General features: G+C 44.0%; 2 protein-coding genes across 3 annotated transcripts in view; both read right to left on the reverse strand.

The window, feature by feature from the left end:
* The window catches only part of LOC134969744 (fatty acyl-CoA hydrolase precursor, medium chain-like), a 186,928-nt gene that overhangs the window by 80,796 nt on the left and 86,379 nt on the right, over positions 1–19,753 (reverse strand). The gene's annotated exons all lie outside the window — the stretch shown is intronic.
* The window catches only part of LOC134969909 (pyrethroid hydrolase Ces2e-like), a 50,983-nt gene continuing 35,241 nt past the window's right edge, over positions 4,012–19,753 (reverse strand). Inside the window, exons 6-9 of the mRNA XM_063946082.1 lie at positions 17,636–17,783; positions 16,221–16,370; positions 11,732–11,804; positions 4,012–4,449 (exon numbers count right to left, since the gene is read on the reverse strand). Coding sequence (XP_063802152.1) covers positions 4,263–4,449; positions 11,732–11,804; positions 16,221–16,370; positions 17,636–17,783 — 558 coding nt within the window. The 3' untranslated portion in view covers positions 4,012–4,262. The remainder of the gene's footprint in view (positions 4,450–11,731; positions 11,805–16,220; positions 16,371–17,635; positions 17,784–19,753) is intronic.

Below are 19,753 nucleotides of genomic sequence, written 5' to 3' on the forward strand. Positions count from 1 at the left end.
CCTCACAAACCGTGTGCAGGTAAAATATTCCAGATAAATGAATGACAGTCATAGACCGTGGGTTAAGAATATAGCTAAGGGGCAATTTGCTAGATTGAGGAGGAACTGCACAGACATCGAACACTATGATAATAATAATAATAATAATAATAATAATAATAATAATTTTATTTATATAGTGCTCTTTCTCCAATAGGACTCAAGGCACTTAACAGATACATAGCATAATATAATACAGAGAATAATGAACTACAGAAAAGCTTTTCATAAAAGACAGAAGCAGGAAGATACTAAAGGGACATTATGGAAATGCTGAGTAAACAGGAAAATCTTCAGTCTACTTTTGAAGGATTCTATAGTTGGGGCCTCTCGCACTGTGCGGGGAAGTGAGTTCCATAGAGTCGGAGCCGCATGACTAAAAGCTCCACCCCCAGATGAATTACGGGAGATTCTAGGTACTGCTAAAAGTCCGTAATCTATAGATCGCAGTAATCGAGTGGGGCAGTATGGTGTCAGAAGCTGTTTCAGGTACCTTAGGCCCTGGTCATGTAGGGCTTTGAAACTCAGTAAGCCAATCTTGAAGATGATTCGCCATCTTACAGGCAGCCAGTGAAGGGAGTAGAGTATGGGTGTTATGTGGCTAGAACAGGGCTGGTTGGGTAACAGCCTGGCAGCTGTGTTTTGCACTAGCTGTAAGCGGTGCAATTCTTTTGCTGGGAGACTAAGGTAGAGGGCATTACAGTAGTCTAATCGAGAGGATACAAATGCATGGATGACTTATGGCAGATCATCTGAGGAAATTAAGTGCTTGATTCTGGCTATGTTCCTCGGGTGAAAGAATGAGGATTTGATTTTGGCTGATATCTAATGTTTAAGTGTCAAGCCACCATCTATGACAATGCCAAGATTCCCCACACGATCAGTGGTTTGTAATTCTGAATCCCCGAGTGTAAGTCCAGTTGGTTGCCAATGCTGCAGTCTTGTCCTTTGATGTTGCTGTCCTATCATAAGGACTTCTGTTTTATCTGGATTCAGGCACAGCCAACTCGCACTCATCCACTCCTGGAGTTCAGCTAGACAGACATTTATAGTTGCTATTGGGTTATCACTGCCCGGAGCAAAGGACAAGTACAGTTGTGATGATGAACAAGCAGCAGAATTAGAAGAGGTGTTCCTTGTGAGGGAGTATCCAGAAAAATATCTTGACCATGCCCTAAGTGAATGCCGACAGATGGAGAGGAATAATGTGTTAGTACCCTCTAAGAAGAAGGTTATAGAAACCCCAGGAGTTGGGGAATCTTTTCATTTCATTACCAAATATAATGACTATTCTAAGAAAATTAAAGAAATAATTACAAAAAATTTCCCCATCCTGATGCAAGATAGTATTCTGAAGAAAGAAATAGAGAATAAAGCGAGGACAGTTTATAAGAAAGCAGATACCGGAAAGAATAAACATGCTGCAAGCAGTTTTATAGATAAATCCAAGAAAAACAATTTAACTGATACTTGGAGAAAAAAAATCCTGGGTTGCTATAAATGTGGAGCTAAAGTGTGCACGCCGTGTAACTTTATGACACATAGAAAAATCTTATACCTTCACTGTAACAGGAGAATCATTAGAGATTAAATCATTGATAAACTGTAATACCACCTACACTATATATTTATTAGAATGCAGTTGTTCATAGTAACACATAGGGAGAACAACCAGATGTTTGAAAATTACATTTTTAGAACATAAAAGAAATATTAATAAATCGAGGGGAGCACAGAAAATTTATATACATTTTGCGGTGTGTCATCAGAGTGATCCCACACAGATAAAATGACGGGGATAGAACATATATCTAAGACTGAAAGAGGAGGAGACGGATACCGCAGGCTATGCCTACGAGAGAATTACGGGATTCACACTTTGAAAACGCTAAATCCTGATGGACTAAATGCATCATTAGAATTTGACTATTAATCCTTTAAACCAACCTGTCTGACAGGTTAGCTGTTCCCCTCCAGATGTAATCCATTCCTTAGAATTATTATGTCTTTTGACAGTTTATGCTTTGCCCTGTTATGTCTGAAAGTAATTGAGTAACAATGTATTAGTGAGACTTAATATCAATACTAAGTATAAAATATCTACGTGTACAAACCTGATTTTATATACTCAGCCCTAAAGATTTGTTTAATAGTCTGCTGTTTAAAGAATGTCATCCTGTACATGTTTTAATACCAATTGATGATTATCCAGCACTTGATTGATATGCAAATGACTGGGGGAAGAACTATGGAACACACCCAGTACCTCCTCTGATGAAAATACCAGAATGGTATAGAAACGCGTTAGGAGCATTGACACTCACTCTCCGCTCCTCTCATTGAGGGTAATTCAGACCTAATCGCTCGCTAGTTTTTTTTTTTTGCAGCGCTGCGATCAGATAGTCGCCTCCCATAGGGGAGTGTATTTTTGCTTTGCAAGTGTGCGATCGCATGTGTAGCCGAGCTGTACAAACAGATCTTGTGCAGTCTCTGCACAGCCCAGGACTAACTCAGCCGCTGAGATCACTTCAGCCTGTCCGGGGCCAGAATTGACGTCAGGAACCCTCCCTGCAAACGCTTGGGCAGTTCGCTCTACAAAGTGCCTGCATAAGGGCGAGATGATAGAGAACACAGATGAGCGCCGGTAACCAGGGAGCTGCCGAAATGGACCCGTGATCTGTTAACACTAAAAGCAGACACAAGCATAGAACCACAGCTCGCACAGATGGACACCGGCCCTTTCTGTGGTCAAATCATAAGTTGATTCTTAGAGAGTCATTTTGTTTGAGCCCGGGTAAGAGACTGACTCTCATTAATTTATCTGGAATATTTATCAAGTTCATAGAACGTACCTGCACACTTTAGCTCCACATTTATAGCAACCCAGGATTTTTTCTCTTAACCAACTTACAGTTAAATTGTTTTTCTTGAATTTATCTATAAAACAGCTTGCAGCGAGGTTATTCTTCCAGGTATCTGCTTTCTTATAAACTGTCCTCGCTTTATTCTCTATTTCTTTCTTCAGAATACTATCTTGCATCAGGAGGGGGATTTTTTTTGTAATTATTTCTTTAATTTCCTTAGAGGAGTCATTATATTTGGTAATGAATGGAAAAGCTTCCCCATCTTCTGGGGTTTCTATAACCTTCTTCTTAGAGGGTACTAACACATTATTCCTCTCCATCTGTGTGTATTCACTTAGGGCATGGTCAAGAAGTTTTTCTGGATACTCCCTCACAGGGAACGCCTCTTCTAAATCTGCTGCTTGTTCATCATAGTGTCCGAGGCACCTCTGCAAGTGTTTGAGGCGCCCCAGGAAGCCACGGCACACAGTGTGAGCAGGAGCGGATCTTGCCACGGGCAAGCAGGACTTTTGCCTGGGGGGGCGCCGCCTTCCGGAGGGCGCCGGCGTCATCCGGAGGGCGCCGCACCACGGCAAGATCCGCTGCTGATGTGCCGTGCGCCCCCCGCTGCCGCTGTCCCCCGCCGCGAAGGTAACTAGACGCGTAGCGTCTAGTTTCCCTTCGTGGAGAGGACGTTTACTGTGCGGTGCGCGATGACGTCATCGCGCACTGCACAGCAAAGGTCCTCTCCACGAAGGAAACTAGACACGAAGCGTCTAGTTCCCCTTCGTGGAGAGGACCTTTGCTGTGCGGTGCGCGATGACGTCATCGCGCACCGCACATCTTTCATCGGCGCTACTACTGTACAGGGGGCGTAAGTGACAACGCCCCCTGTATGAAGCCACGCCCCCATCGCCTGCCCGGGGCGCTCAAAACCCCGGAGCCGGCCCTGAGTGTGAGAACCACTGCCATAACCTGTATGTACAGTAGACATAAGGGACCTGTGTAATGTACTAACAGGAGTATAAGTAGCTTCGTATCCAGTAACTAGAAATGATTCATCTTGTTGCCCATTTACTTTGTGTTAGTGACATAAGGAGACACAAGCGAAGAAGGGAATGAAACAATGTATAAAACATTTTTTCTCTTTAATTAGTAATTTGATCATATTTCTCAGTATCAATACTTAACTTTGGACCATCAATCAAACCAAACGCTTATTAGGTGTTAGTAGGAAGTTCTTCTGATCCTGCAGCTCCGTGCATGGTGTGTTCTAGGTTATACAGAGCCCGGGACCTGCTACCTGCACGTGTTCCCCATACAGAGTACGGCTGGAGTGGGTCTTGGTCTCGTTGTTCTCTAGGATGGTCTGGTGATCACCTACAGCTCGGAATGGGCCTCCCCTGTCTTCTGCAGCTCCTGGAGTCTTTTGGGAATGGTTGTCGTCCAGAATTTGTACTTATCCGCTTTCAGCCCTGTAGCAGACGCCTGCTGTAGATTAATCTTCAGATAACCTTCGTCTTGGCTGTACTGAGGCCAGTAGGTGAGGCCCGGCCCATTGGGATTGCTGGAAAAGACCAAATCATCGACTGTTAAATATATATCAGAAGAGATTATCATCTCAGAAACTAGAATTTCATAGTCAGCCAAACAAATCTCCAGAGTCAGCTGCTCTATTACAGGTCTCAGGGAGGTCATACAGGCACGTGGAGGCCACACACACTACTGAGCCTCATTTTGACTTGTTTTAAGGACATTACATCAAAGTTGGATCAGCCTGTAGTGTGTTTTTCCACTTTAATTTTGAGTGTGACTCCAAATCCAGACCTCCATGGGTTAATAAATTTGATTTCCATTGAAAATTTTTGTGTGATTTTGTTGTCAGCACATTCAACTATGTAAAGAACAAAGTATTTAATAAGAATATTTCATTCATTCAGATCTAGGATGTGTTATTTTAGTGTTCCCTTTATTTTTTTGAGCAGTATATATATATATATATATATATATATACACACACATACATTTAGCACATCTAGCATCAACACACACGCACACACTTTTTTCTTTTTCCCATGTGTACAACTCTGGATGAGATGGAACAGAGATTCCGTCAACGTGGCTATCCTGTGAAGCTTCTTACTGCGGCTAGAAAAAAAGCACAGGAATGTGGTAAAGAAACACTATTGCATGATCATGGTCCCAAACTAAAATCTGGGGTGATCCCATGGGTGAATGAATATATTGTAAAAAGTGATGTTGTCAATAAGAAAGTAAAAAAGTTTGTGGCCCATGGTGTCTACTGATCCAGACTTGAAAATATTCCATAAGCAACGGTAAGTATTGGGGACATAGTGGTGAAGACTGATTTGTCAAAGATAAAAAATACCCCTACTAATTTTCTAACACGTAAAAATGGGTGCTTTAAATGTACAGGATGTACAACCTGTTCACATATGTCCCCAGGGGATAACATCTCACATCCCTTTAGTGGTAAAAAATTCCCAATAAAATGGCCACTAACGTGTAGCTCGAAGTTCGTGGTATACGCCATAATCTGCCCCTGTGGGCGTTACTATATTGGCAAAACTGAATGCCAGTTTAAAATCAGGATGGCGCAACACAGGCAAGCCATTAGGAACGCTCTGGCATCAGGCAGTGGGGAACAGCCTGTGGCACGCCACTTTGTAGAATTTAAACATGGGATGGCAACATTTAAACATAGGATCATAGACCATGTTCCAGCTTCACAGCGAGGTGGAAACAGGGGCAAACAGCTCCTACAGCTGGAATCTATGTAGATCCACAGGTTGAATACTCTAAAACCTGGTGGGTTAAATGATAGTTTAGGATTGATTAATTTCCTATAACTGTTTCTGAATTTATTCTGAATTTTTCCATTAAAGAGAACAGAGGCGCGGAGGAGCTATAGGCGCTATAGGTGCCGTGTATGTATCATAAAATAAGGGTATATGTAGTTTTAAAGAATCTTCATGTTTTAAAAAAAAGAAATTGGTAAATTAAAAGATCTTAATGTGGTGAAGTTGATGACACCGTGAGGGTATAGGAGAGGAGGCCATAAAGAATATGTATATATATGTTGCACTTATATATTGCACGCTGGAAGATATCTTTATTGGGGATATCGATATATTTTTATTGGTGATATTGACATGCGAGCTATAGGGGCTAATAGCACTGATCGGTATATTTATTTATTTATATGTACATCGTTTCCTGGGTGTCAGGGATCGTCTTAATTACATGTTTCTCACGCACATGGTAATGGTGTTAGGCCATTGTAAATTGTATGTTGCTTATATGATGCACTGAAACACTGCCCGATCGGATGTAATAACCCTGTGTGTATCTGTTGTTATTGTTATTACAGGGTCACCATGGTAACGCGGCCTGGCCGGGCGCCGTGACGTCACTTTTGCATCAGGTGGTCTGGATCACGTGGTGCGTGGTGGACGCCGGGCTAGGAGCACGGGAGACGCGGCCGTGGGAGACGCTGGCGGGGAAATTGATCAGGGGGGTAAGTAGATGTGTATAAATTTGTTTGTGTAACACTGTACACTTGTCCTGAAGACGGGGAGGTGGTCCCCGAAACGTTGACTGCACTGAATACATTGGTTTAATTTTTTCACAAGTCTGCTGAGTGCCGCCTCTCATTGTTCATCTGTGTGTATACAAAGGGTTTTACCCCGAGGAGGGCACCGGAGCAAGTTACACCCACTGCTTGGGGAGGCCATGAGTGCCGGAGTACTTTTTGCTTTTATATATATATATATATATATATATATATATATATATATATATATACATACATACATACATACATACATACAGTTGTGCTCATAAGTTTACATACCCTAGCAGAATTTGTGATCTTCTGGCCATTTGTCAGAGAATATGAATGATAACTCACAAACTTTCCTTTCACTCATGGTTAGTGGTTGGGTGAAGCCATTTATTGTCAAACAACTGTGTTTACTCTTTTTAAATCATAATGACAACAGAAACGACCCAAATGACCCTGATCAAAAGTTTACATACCCTGGAGATTTTGGCCTGATAACATGCACACAAGTTGACACAAACGGGTTTGAATGGCTACTAAAGTTAACCATCCTTGCCCATGTAGCTTTGTTTATATATATTGTGACAAGAACACTGGGATAGTGTTTGAGGGCAGGTATGTTTGTCCCAGGTTCTTGTCTTACATGTTTTAGAAAATGAAAACTTCTAGGAAAATGCTTTTGTTTTGTTAGAACCTTTTCAGTTTGCTGGAAAAGCTAGATAAAGGCTCTGGGAGAGAGATAAGGCGAGTTCCAGACATTGGGCCCAGTTCGGATCTTTGGCCTCACAGAGGGCTAATCAGGGCTTTCAGCTGTGCAAGAGTCTTATAGGGCTTCTAGCCTGATTAATGTGTGCAGACTGCCTGGGAAGACTGCAGGATCTCTGTGAGAGAAACACGCTTCCTGATACAAGTGAGCTAAACAGTGTTTACTGGAGAACTCTTTTTTTTTAGTGATAGTTAGGAACATCTTGTGTTTAGTTAGTGCCGGACAGGCAAGGTATTTTCTTTTGGTGTTTGTTTTATTTTCTGTATAATAAAACTGGCTGGGGCCAGTTGTACCAGAAACTGGACTTGTGTTGTTCCTCAGCTGCTGCGTGCTGCCATATACCCCAGGAAACGGCACCTTGCACCCTTACAGTGTTACAATATATATATATATATATATATATATATAGCCAAATAGCCGGCACTCTCTCCTTTGGTATATAACTGCCTTGGTGCCTCCCAACTTGGTCTTATGACCAGATACAAAGTCACGAACAGTGGCACTCATAGGACTTGTAGCAATAATAAATGACTCGGCGGTCAAGAATGTTCAATCAACGTTTCGTTAATTTAATAACGTCATGTATGTATGTATGTGTACCAGGGAAGCTATCAGCGCCACAGATGCAGTATTTCAAATGTCAACATTAGTAATGGGACCAAACAATAAAATTACTAAAAAAACTGCTTAGTGGGCACTCCCTATAGTTTATTAGGGCGTCAGCCTGTTACCTCAGGTAAAATAAGGCACTGGTATAGATGCCTAGAATAAAAGTGTGTGGACAGAGAATGAGGTAATAAAGGCGACCGCTGGTGCCAGACAATTTAGAAAACTAGGCAGTTTAGTAAATGAATGAAGTCCACACAGGACAAAACGCGTTGGGTGCTACCTTGATCTAACCTCAAATACTAAGTTAAGCTATTTACTCCTCTCTTTTTTGAAATTTTGTCGTTTTTATTCCTGTATATTTTATGTCCTACTTTTTATGTCTTTTTTGGAGTCTTTTTACGAGTGTTTTATGCGTTTTATTTATCCTCTTGTGCATGTATTTTTACTGTATTAATCCCCACCTTTTTAACACTCGGATTTGTTTTACTGCTTCATAATAAATGCTTTCCATTTTTTACTAAACTAGTTTTCTAAATTGTCTGGCACCAGCGGTCGCCTTTATTACCTCATTCTCTGTCTATATATATATATATATATATATATATATATATATATATATATAAATAAATAAATAAATAAACAAAGCTACATGGGCAATTGCTCCCCCAGCCAGTGACTGAAATCATGACCATTATAGCACTAGTATATATACACAATATGATGTATAAGTGGCTGAGCGTAGCTGCATCTTTTCCAGCCAAATCTGCTGTGTGTCTGGATCTGAGCACTAAAATCAGTATAGTGGATCAGGAAGACCAGAGAGCAGCTGCCAGCAAGAAGAGACAGGTGTCTTACCATGGGGTGGGAGAATGTGCACATAGCAAACTCAGTTCCGTCTCCTACTGGTTATACTAGGTATGAATAATTATTATGGTATGTGTAACTTCTTTGTCGTTTAAGTCCACCCGTAGAGCGGGGACTTGAATTATGTAATGGTGCTCACATCCATAAAAAACATCAACATTCAGCTCAGACAGACTGGGATCGTACCTTCTCTAGAGATGTGCGGGTTCGGTTTTACTCGGATTTACTCGGGGCTCGAAATGGTATCTTATTGGATCACGGATGTCACGCATTTTGGATTACCAATAAGCAAAACCCGAAATACCCGAGTAAAACCGAACCTGCTCATCTCAGTGCCCCATCTAATAGCCTGCTTTTTTTTTTTTAATAGAGTAATCTTTATTTCAAAGGATAGAAGTTTGATTACAGATAATGCATAACATTGGTGTATCATGTACAGTAAGTCAAAGTACCACTTGAGAGGGGTGGTATTCATGTGACCGGCGGAGTGTGGGTAAGGGAATATCCTTCAGATAACTGCAGAGATCCAATGCAGAGCACATCAGCTGTGCACAATGTCCGGCGTGGTGTCAAGGGAGCCATCACTGTCGGACATTTGGGTAATCATAGTTCCAAGGCGGTTGTGGTGTATCAGGCGGGCCAACAGATTACCAGGCCTGTCAACACCAGCATACCTATATCCCAAACAGTCAACCTTAACTATCAAGAACTAAATTCTCAGTAAAACCCTTAATCAAAATCAATTGAAAAACGAGACGAGAACAGCATGGAGTAGGAGAGATTTAGGTCTCTGAGGCGCCGCTTAATAGGCATAAACTGGGCTCGGTCTGGGAAAGCAGACACCCTGACTCCATTCCTGACAAGGGGGCCTTTTGTGCGCCCCAGGCGGAGGACCGAGTCACGATCTTTATAATGCAGAAATTTGGCAATGAAGGTGCGCGGAGGGGCACCAGGAGGTAGAGGATGGGATGGTATCCGGTGTGCATGCTCCACCGTAAACTGAGCCGTGAAAGATTCAGCGCCGTACAACTCCTTAAGCCACGATTCAAGAAAATCCTCCTTCTCCAGCAGGCCCACAAACCATACATCATTTCTACGTAGCCGACCCTCCATGTCTAGCAGCTTGGTTTGAAGGGAGGAAACTTGCTGGGTCACCATGGATACGGACTGTTTTAGGGGACCACACATATCTTCCAAGTTCGAGAAGCGTGTCTCCGCCTCACCCACTCTCTCTCGAATATGCTGGACATTTAGTCGGAGTAAGGAAAGGTCACACTGCACTTTCTCCATCTTATCCGAAAGACGCTGTTCAGAGCCTGCAATAGCCTCCAGCACTTGTTGAATAGAAGGTGCTGAGGGTGCCGTAGGGGAGTCGGCAGCTGTCGCAGATGGGGAGCAGGAATGAGTCGGAGAGGTTCCCTGAGGAGAAGCCAGCGAGGCCCGGGGATTAGGTTGTCTAGCAAACCTCTCCAGCCTAGCTGCAGCTGTGCGCTGGCCATCTTTAACCATGATGAACAAAAGGTAGTGGTAAATAACCCCGGCAAACTCACAGCGTAGAAGTGTAGAGAGAAGCCGACAGCAGTGAGGTTGTAAGTATTCAGTATTGACATATACAGCCGTATCCGACCTTCAGAATAATAAACAAATGGAGAGGAATGCACAGACAGTGTCCCAAAGTAGAAGTGAAGGCAGGAACAAGGTGGTTACCGGTATGTATATCAAGTATAGATGAGAGCAGCCTGCGGTAGGCTCCCAGGAGGCAGTGTCAGTGTATATAGGTTATAACAATACAGGACAGGCAGCCCTAGTATGTATACAGCCTCTGCAGGCTAGGAGAGCAGGCCAGTGCAGTGAGGCCATCCATGGAGCTGCACCCAAAATGGCCACCTGGCTCACAGTCACTTCTCTCCTTCTCCAGGAGTACCTGTGTCTTCTCCGGCCCTCAGAGCTCCGGGTCACAGCTGGCTGGAAGCAGGAGGGGTAACCGCTTCTCCCCAGGTGTCCCACGGCATCAGGCGGTGTCTTTAGCCAACCGTTCAAGCTCCGGGAGTCACGCGGCCGAGGGCTCCAAAATTGAGGCCGGGGATCCGGAGAAGGAGCAGGCCACAAGGCCGGAAATCTGCCGCCGCAGCTAGACAGCCCGCGGAGACTGCGGAGGAGGGTGCCCGCCGATGTCCAGCAGTGTGGGAAGAGGAATGATGCCGGGTAGGCACAGCAGAGGGGTCAGGATGTTTCAGAGGATTAATGTAGGCGGGGAGCTCCCGTGACCTGCTTCCTATTCTTTTGCCGCCATGGCCACGCCCCTTAACAGCTTGCTTTAATCTCTGTCCCTATAATCTGATGTGGTTTCTGTTGGGTCAGAACTGAAGTTGGATAAAGCCTTCACATCTGCGGAATGTCTCCTGATTTTCCTCCCCTGTAAACTCTGGTTGTTTTCATGGAGGGCCATCTTAATGTATTGGCCCACTGGGCAGCTGGCCAGGGCCCCATAATTCTAGGGGCATTCGAGCAGGGTCAGGTGGTGGTTACACAGTCAGAGCGGCGAGGCAGCATTCTTTACCTGCCTCCTAGCCTGCAGCCAGACAGTGAGTGGCTGTCAGCATGCTGATTGGTGAATGGCTGGAGCTTTACACCAATCATAGTGCAGACAGCCAGTCACTGTATGGAAGCATGTGGAGAGAGGGCACAGGAGGGGCAAGTTTTGAGTTTTTATTGATTCCCGTGCATTGCTTTGCCCATTACCTACTGTTGGTAAGACAGCCTCCTGTCCATGCAGCATCTCACCTGTGTTATACTATTATTTGATACTATGCTGATTGTGCACTTTATGTCCCTGACCTATGTAATGGCCGCTAGTGCACACCCGGTGGTAAATGCACCATTATACTGTATCTAGATAGGGAGAAGCTGTAATGAGACCCTGGTAGAGTAAGGACCCAGGGTATACAGTCCCAAGTCCGTGGCCTCAGATCTTATACCCAGACAAGTCAGACATCAGGGTGGGTGAGCAGTCCGCAGATATCTTACCCAGTGCGGGCAAAGTTGGCCCAATATTTCATCATTGTCTTACTCAGTACCTTCTCTTCTTCCTCCGCGGCACCTAGAGAAACACAATAAGAGGTTAGTACCACAGATGTGGATGTAGAACAATGAAAATGACGGGTGATGTGCACTCAGGTGACATGTAGAGTCTGCCACAGACAGTAATAAAGCAATGTATATACTATGACCTCCGGGCATGTATAGATCATCTGCAGGTGGAGGACTCCACGAAACATGCAGGATTCCACAGAAGATGCTCCTCCTGGGCGGGACCCATTGGCCATGTGACAGGGATTTGGAGGACTGCCCGCTAGGAGCAGACACCTAACGGCTACTCTGGGTTGAGGCAAATCATAGAATTTGACGGCAGATAAGAACCACTTGGCCCATCTAGTCTGCCCTTTTTCTTTTAACCATATTTTTTATCTCAAAACTTACTTGATCCTTATTTCTTTGTAAGGCTATCCTTATGTCTATCCCATGCATGTTTAAAATTGCTCTACTGTCTTAGCCTCTACCACCTCTGATGGGAGGCTATTCCACTTGTCCACTACCCTTTCTGTGAAGTAATTTTTCCTCATATTTCTCCTGAACCTCCCTCCCACATGCAGTCTCGGTGTATGTCCTCATGTCCTATTGCTTCTCTTCATATGGAGAATGTTTCCCTCCTGTACTTTCTTAAAACCCTTGATATATTTGAAAGTTTCTATCACGTCCCCCCTTTCCCTTCTCTTCTCCATACTATTCATAGTGAGATTTTTTATTCTTTCTGGGTAGGTTTTGTGATGTAGGCCATGCACTATTTTAGTACAGTCTCTAAATGACCTATACAGTGGCATTATCACTTCTTTATTTCTACTGCTGATTCCTCTCCCAATGCAGCATTCCTCATTGCTGTGTTACATTGCTTACCTGCCTTTAAGTCACCTGAAATAGTGACTCCTAGATCCCTTTCCTCCTCAGTAGTTTCCAGTATAGTGCCATTAATACTATATTTAGCCTTTGGATTTTTGAGACCTAAGTGCATGATTTTGCATTTTTTGGCATTAAACTGTAATTGCCACACTCTTGACCATTCCTCTAGTCTACCTAGATCCTCAGTCATTTGTTTTACCCCACCTGGTGTGTCTACCCTGTTGCATACCTTTGTGTCATCGTCAAAAAGGCATACTTTTCCTTTAATGCGATTTGCAATGTCACCAATAAAGATATTAAAAAGCACTGGTCCAAGTACAGATCCCTGGGGTACTCCACTGGTAACATTTCCCTCCTGTGAATGCACTCCATTTACCACAACTCTCTGTTTTCTATCCTGCAACCAAGATCTTATCCATTCAATAATCCTAGTACCCAATCCCAAACTTCCAAGTTTATTTAGCAGTCTGCGATGTGGAACAGTGTCAAAAGCCTTACTAAAGTCTAGATAAGCTATATCCATGGCTCAACCTTTATCCATCACTTTAGTCACACAGTCAAAAAAGTCAATAAGATTTGTTTGACATGATCTCCCCCTAGGCAATCCATGCTGTTTGGGATCCTGTAAATTGCTGGATTTGAGATAATCTACAACTCTTTCTTTTAAGAGTGGTTCCATCAATTTCCCCTGCTACTGATGTAAGACTCACTGGTCTGTAGTTTGCCTCTTCCTTGCTTCCACTTTTGTGCAGTGGGACTACGTTTGCTCTTTTCCAGTCCTTTGGAATTACTCCTCTAGCTAATGACTGGTTGAATAATTCTGTCAATGGTGCTACCAGCACTTCTTTAAGTTCTTTTAGTATTCTTGGATGTATCCCATCTGGCCCCATAGATTTGTCCACTTTCAGCTTTGAGAGTTCTGTTACGACCTTCTCCTCTGTAAATGTACTGGTTTAATTTTCTTGAATATCCCTGCAACTTAACTGTGACCCCTTCCCCTCTCTTTCAGTAGTGAATACTGAGCAAAAATAATTATTAAGATGATCTGCTATTACATTGTCTCCTTCAACAACACGACCAGTCTCTGTCTTTAGTTTTATAATTCCGCCTTTTGTTTTTCTCCTTTCGTTTATATAACTAAAAAAGTTTTGCCTCCTTAACCCACTGACTGGGCCATTTTCTCCTCAGCTTGTGCCTTTGCACATCTGATTACCTTCTTAGTCTCCTTCTGTCTAACAAGATATATCTCTTTGTCTTCATTATTTTATGTCTGCTTATATTTCCTAAAAGCCATCTTTTTTTTCATTTCACAATATTTGCGACTTCTTTCGCAAACCACACTGGCTTCCTTTTCCTTGTGTTTTTCCGAACACGCTTGATACAAAGGTCTGTTGCCTTTAATATTGCAGGCAACAGAACTTTGTATCAAAAGTGTTAGGAAAAACACCACGAAAAGGAAGTCATTGCTCTTTGCGTCACCTTATGAAATAAGCCCCAAATGAGTGATTGTATTTATCTCACAATCTCCTCCACTGACTGATACTTCTGCTAACGGTTATTAGGATGGTCCTAGTTTTCTGCCACATTTTCCATAATGCTCCCCATCCGTATTCTGGATTAACACACAGATTACTATTCCATCAAATATAATCTCCCATCTGTGAGGTCACCCCTGCCCCCAGCGATTGAGACAACCTCCGCCCTTCTGTGAGAACCAGAGACAGCTGATATCCCGACATCTATTGTATGAAGCATTTACCAGTCCCGTTCCATCAGATCTGCAACATTATGTCCCAGCCGTCTCTGTACTACATTGACTGCTCTGTAATAATGCCCCCTCCTTCCTGCCTACACACCATGAGGTGCCCGCCTTGCCGCGCTTCCCTATGCCGCGCATCCCTATGCCACACATTCCTATGTCACACCTACCAATGCCGCACATCCCTATGCCACACATTCCTATGCTGTACAATACCTACGCAACACATTTCTGTGGTACACATCCCTATGCCACACATCCCTATGCCACACATTCCTATGTCACACCTACCAATGCCGCACATCCCTATGCCACACATTCCTATGCTGTACAATACCTACGCAACACATTTCTATGGTACACATCCCTATGCCACACATCCCAATGCTATGATCACTGTCGAAGTCAAAAATATTAGTCACACGCATCACGTACAAACCCCACACAGATGGCCTCCGTCCAGGTGCTTGTTCTGCCATGCGTGCGCATACTCGCACGCTACGTATAATCGCTCACGCGGTGGTGCGTATTAGCGCGTGGTATGAGTAATTACGGTAGCATATGCATTCGCATGGAAAAGCCACAAAGACATATTTCATATTTAAGTCACATAGCACAGAATGTACACATAGCCCACATGCACCACACCAGCGAGTTACATTTGTGTAAAAGGTACAACAACAGAGGGATTCAACTTTACAGGATATGAGGGGACAGAATTAGGTTAGGAGGTGGTGTTTGGTATCCAGCTGTACAGTATATTAAAAGCAATACTCCGATAGCAGTTTGCAGAAGGTAGCACGCTCCTGCGCATAGATATGCGCAGGAACAGAATATTAATATTACATTGTATTTACTGTACTCATGATATTCGGCGGTAACCCAGTGGAGAACATCTGCAACTGCACCTGGACCAGGCATCGCCCACCTATTCAAACTGACCTATGACCCCTCCTGTACTGTAAATGACCAGCCCTTTGACCTATGGGTGAAGAGATAAGAGATTCCTTTGTTTCATGATTTGGACAAATGTATAAAAGCCACGCTACCTGGCCGGTCAGACACATTCTCTGAGGGTCATCTATACAGATTGACTGAGGACCGGTACTGGGTGGCACTGGCGAACAAACGTATGTATCATTGATTGTAGCCTGTTTCTCTTATGTAATTGTGTTATTTACTCAAAAGGGGATAACAACAATAACTGTTGGTGAGTTGGATCCCAACATTTTTAAATACAATCTGGTGTCGCATTCCTTTCCTGCTAGGGGTTATAAAGTGTATTCCGCCTCACGTGTAGCTACTCCATGCTTACAGCGCGACTGCGTGCTTATGCAACGTGTACGCATCTGTTAGGGGTTTCACACACACACGCTCAACGGTCACAGCGGCCTGAACGGTTATATATATATATATATATATATATATATATATATATATATATAAAAAATCTCTCTCAAGGTATTGCTTTTCTTCCTGTAAGTTAATCAGCTTTAATATCACTATGCCACACATCCCCATGCCACACATCCCAATGCTATGATCACTATGCCACATATCCCCATGCCACACATCCCAATGCTATGATCACTATGCCACACATCCCTATGCCACACATCCCCAATGCTATGATCACTATGCCACACCTCCCCATGCCACACATCCCAATACTATGATCACTATGCCACACATCCCAATGCTATGATCACTATGCCACACATCCCTATGCCACGCATCCCAGTGCTACGATCACTATGCCACCCCTTTCTTAGTTCTTATCTCAGCCAGTAAGGGCATTACCTGTGAACAGCAGACCATCTGGCAGGAAGGGTCCTCCTATCACGAAGATCAGCTCATCTCCATGGTCGGCTTTGACAAAATCTGGTTTAGAATCCTTAAAGAGTGATGGACGGCGCTGGAATTCATAGAAGTAGACTGGATTCCCGGCATCTGTTGGCCAATAATCAGTAAGTGTGGAGGAAATGGGTGCATTGAGAAAGCATGGAGGTAACGGGTGCATTGAAAAAGCATGGAGGTAACGGGTGCATTGAGAAAGCATGGAGGAAACGGGTGCAATGAGAAAGCATGGAGGAAACGGGTGCAATGAGAAAGCATGGAGGAAACGGGTGCAATGAGAAAGCATGGAGGAAACGGGTGCAATGAGAAAGAATGGAGGAAATGCGTGCAATGAGAAAGCATGGAGGAAATGCGTGCAATGAGAAAGCATGGAGGAAATGCGTGCAATGAGAAAGCATGGAGGAAATGCGTGCAATGAGAAAGCATGGAGGAAATGCGTGCATTGAGAAAGCATGGAGGAAATGCGTGCATTGAGAAAGCATGGAGGAAATGCGTGCAATGAGAAAGCATGGAGGAAACGAGTGCATTGAGTAAGCATGGGTGGAATGGGAATGGTGTAGTAAAGTAGACTGGTCACTGGGCCTATGATGTAACATGTAACATACGCGCTCAGTACCAAACGTGCACAGATTTATCAAGCCTTGGATAGTGATAAATCACACGGTGATAAAGCGCCAACCAACCAGCCCTTAACTGTCTTTTTTCAAACACAGCCTGTAACATGGCAGTTAGGAGCTGATTAGTTGGTACTTTATCACCATGCAATTTTATCACTCTCCAAGGCTGGATAACCTGGCCACAGTTTCCCCAGAACTGCGTCCCCACAGGAGGGAGCATTTCTCTGCCCCCTGACCAGCTTAGGACAGGCCTAGTGCATTGCTACAGCTGGACTTGGCAGGAGAGTTGGGCTAGAAGAGTAGATGGTTTGCTTCTGGCCCGGCTTCCTCCATAGCTCACGGCTCTCCTGCACTGCACTCTGGAGGAAGCACACAGGGGAGAGTTAGGGATGGGACAATACAAGCTTAACCTCAATGTCACCATCAACACATGACCATCGGTGTCAGAGACCCATCGGCTGCTAAACATCAATGATTTTGTATGCAAAGTGATTTATGGAAACATTTTGTCCATCTCTAGGAGAACGTCGCCTCTAAGTGTCAGCGTTTATTTGTGGATATATAATACATTAGCTGACCTTGTCATGGTTCCTTTTAACTGGTCTTCATGAAGGTGTAACCTCAACACCTTATTCCATAATACAGTATAACTACCTCATATGCTAGAGGAGAAAACATGGCCTAGACCGAACAGAAGGTGCTGAGACAGGGGATGTGCTACGCCCTGGGTGGGCCTCATACCTCTATGATATTTGGACTTCTTAAGTGCCGGCATCACAAACATGAAGTCTCCGCAGAGGTCAAAGAAGTGGCTGCGGATTACAGCGGGATCGGTGTCGTCCCCCAGGTACTCATCCAGTAGCAGAGAGGTGAGGCCGGACAGACGACCCTGCAACATTTACAGATATTGTCACACCATTAATCCCAGTCTCCGGTTCCAGCCATGAGGCATACACAGTGGGCGGTTCTGCCAGGGTCAGACAAGGTTACAGGGCCGATCACCCCCAACCTTGCTCGCCGTGGGAAGTTGTATTACGTATGTATATCAGTAGTGATGTAATAACATTTTATAAAGGACAAGACAGGAATATGACACATGTATCACATCACATAATGGTATACACCTAGAGATGGTTATTGTGCTGTGAGCCTGTGAGTCTAATTGTTCTGTGGATGAGTAACATGTACTGACTAATTATGACTAATCGATGGGTGTCTGCCGCGTCCTTCCATTAGGCTACATGTCTCAGCCGGCACAGACTGTATATACAGAACCAATTATAAAGCCTGTGTGTATTATGTATTATGTTTTATACAGGTTGAGTATCCCATATCCAAATATTCCGAAATACGGAATATTCCGAAATACGGATTTTTTTGCGTGAGAGTGAGATAGTGAAACCTTTGTTTTCTGATGGCTCAATGTACACAAACTTTGTTTGTTTAATACACACAGTTATTAAAAATATTGTATTAAATGACCTTCAGGCTGTGTATATAAGATGTATATGAAACATAAATGAATTGTGTGAATGTACACACACTTTGTTCAATGCACAAACTTACAAAAAATATTGGCTAAAATTACCTTCCGGCTGTGTGTATAAATTGTATATGTAACATAAATGCATTCTGTGCTTAGATTTAGGTCCCATCACCATGATATCTCATTATGGTATGCAATTATTCCAAAATACGGAAAAATCCCATATCCAAAATAACTCTGGTCCCAAGCATTTTGGATAAGGGATACTCAACCTGTATCTTGTTATAACCTTACATCTGTTATCACTGTGACTTTATCAATATTTTTTCTTCGTCGACATTTTGACTTTCAAAATGGTGTCTGCCGACCCCATGACCATGTTGATCTCATGTCAGTGCCAAACTTTGAGGTGTCGCCATTTTGAACATGGGGACATTAGGACAGCTGACCTTATGGCGGCATAGATTTCAGCTGTAGACAGTATGAGTGCTTGCACTAGAAAACAGGATTTTGATACCTACCGGTAAATCCTTTTCTCCTAGTCCATAGAGGATGCTGGGGTCCACTTCATGACCATGGGGGTATAGACGGTTCCGCAGGAGCCATGGGCACTCTTAATACTTTTCAATGGGTGTGAACTGGCTCCTATCTCTATGCCCCTCCTCCAGACCTCAGTTATAGGAACTGTGCCCAGGGAGACGGACATTTCGAGGAAAGGATTTACTTTAAACTAGTGGTGAGATACATACCAGCTCACACCTCAACCATGCCGCACAACATGGCATTCAACAGAACACACGCCAACAGGCATGAATCAATTACAGCAACATGCTGAAACTAATATAACACAACTTGTATATCCAATAACTAAAAACTGCAGGTAAAGTACGCACTGGGACTGGGATTTACTGGTAGGTAACAAAATCCTGTTTTCTCATACGTCCTAGAGCAGCGGTAGCCAACCCGCGGCTCTTGAGCCGCATGCGGCTCTTTCATCCGCCACATGCGGCTCAGCCGGCTCCTGGCCACCGCTGCCCCCAGCCCCAGACACACGCACGCATCTCCGGCAGTGGTGTCTCGCTTCAATTTGGCGCCAGGCCGTGAGCCAATGAGTGCTCGCGGACCGGCAGCTAAGGCTCCTGATTGGCTGCCGGACCGCGAGCTTTGGTTGGCTCACGGACCGGCACCTAATTCAAGAGAGACACAGCCGCCGGAGAGAAGCAGCACTGGGGGCATATCTGGCACTGGGGGCATATCTGGCACTGGGGGCATAGCAGGCACTGGGGGCATAGCAGGCACTGGGGGCATAGCAGGCACTGTGGGGAAATGTGTATCTGCACTGAGGGAATATCTGGCACTGGGCATAGCAGGCA

Source organism: Pseudophryne corroboree, chromosome 11 (genome assembly GCF_028390025.1).
Source record: "Pseudophryne corroboree isolate aPseCor3 chromosome 11, aPseCor3.hap2, whole genome shotgun sequence".
Lineage (NCBI taxonomy): Eukaryota > Metazoa > Chordata > Amphibia > Anura > Myobatrachidae > Pseudophryne > Pseudophryne corroboree.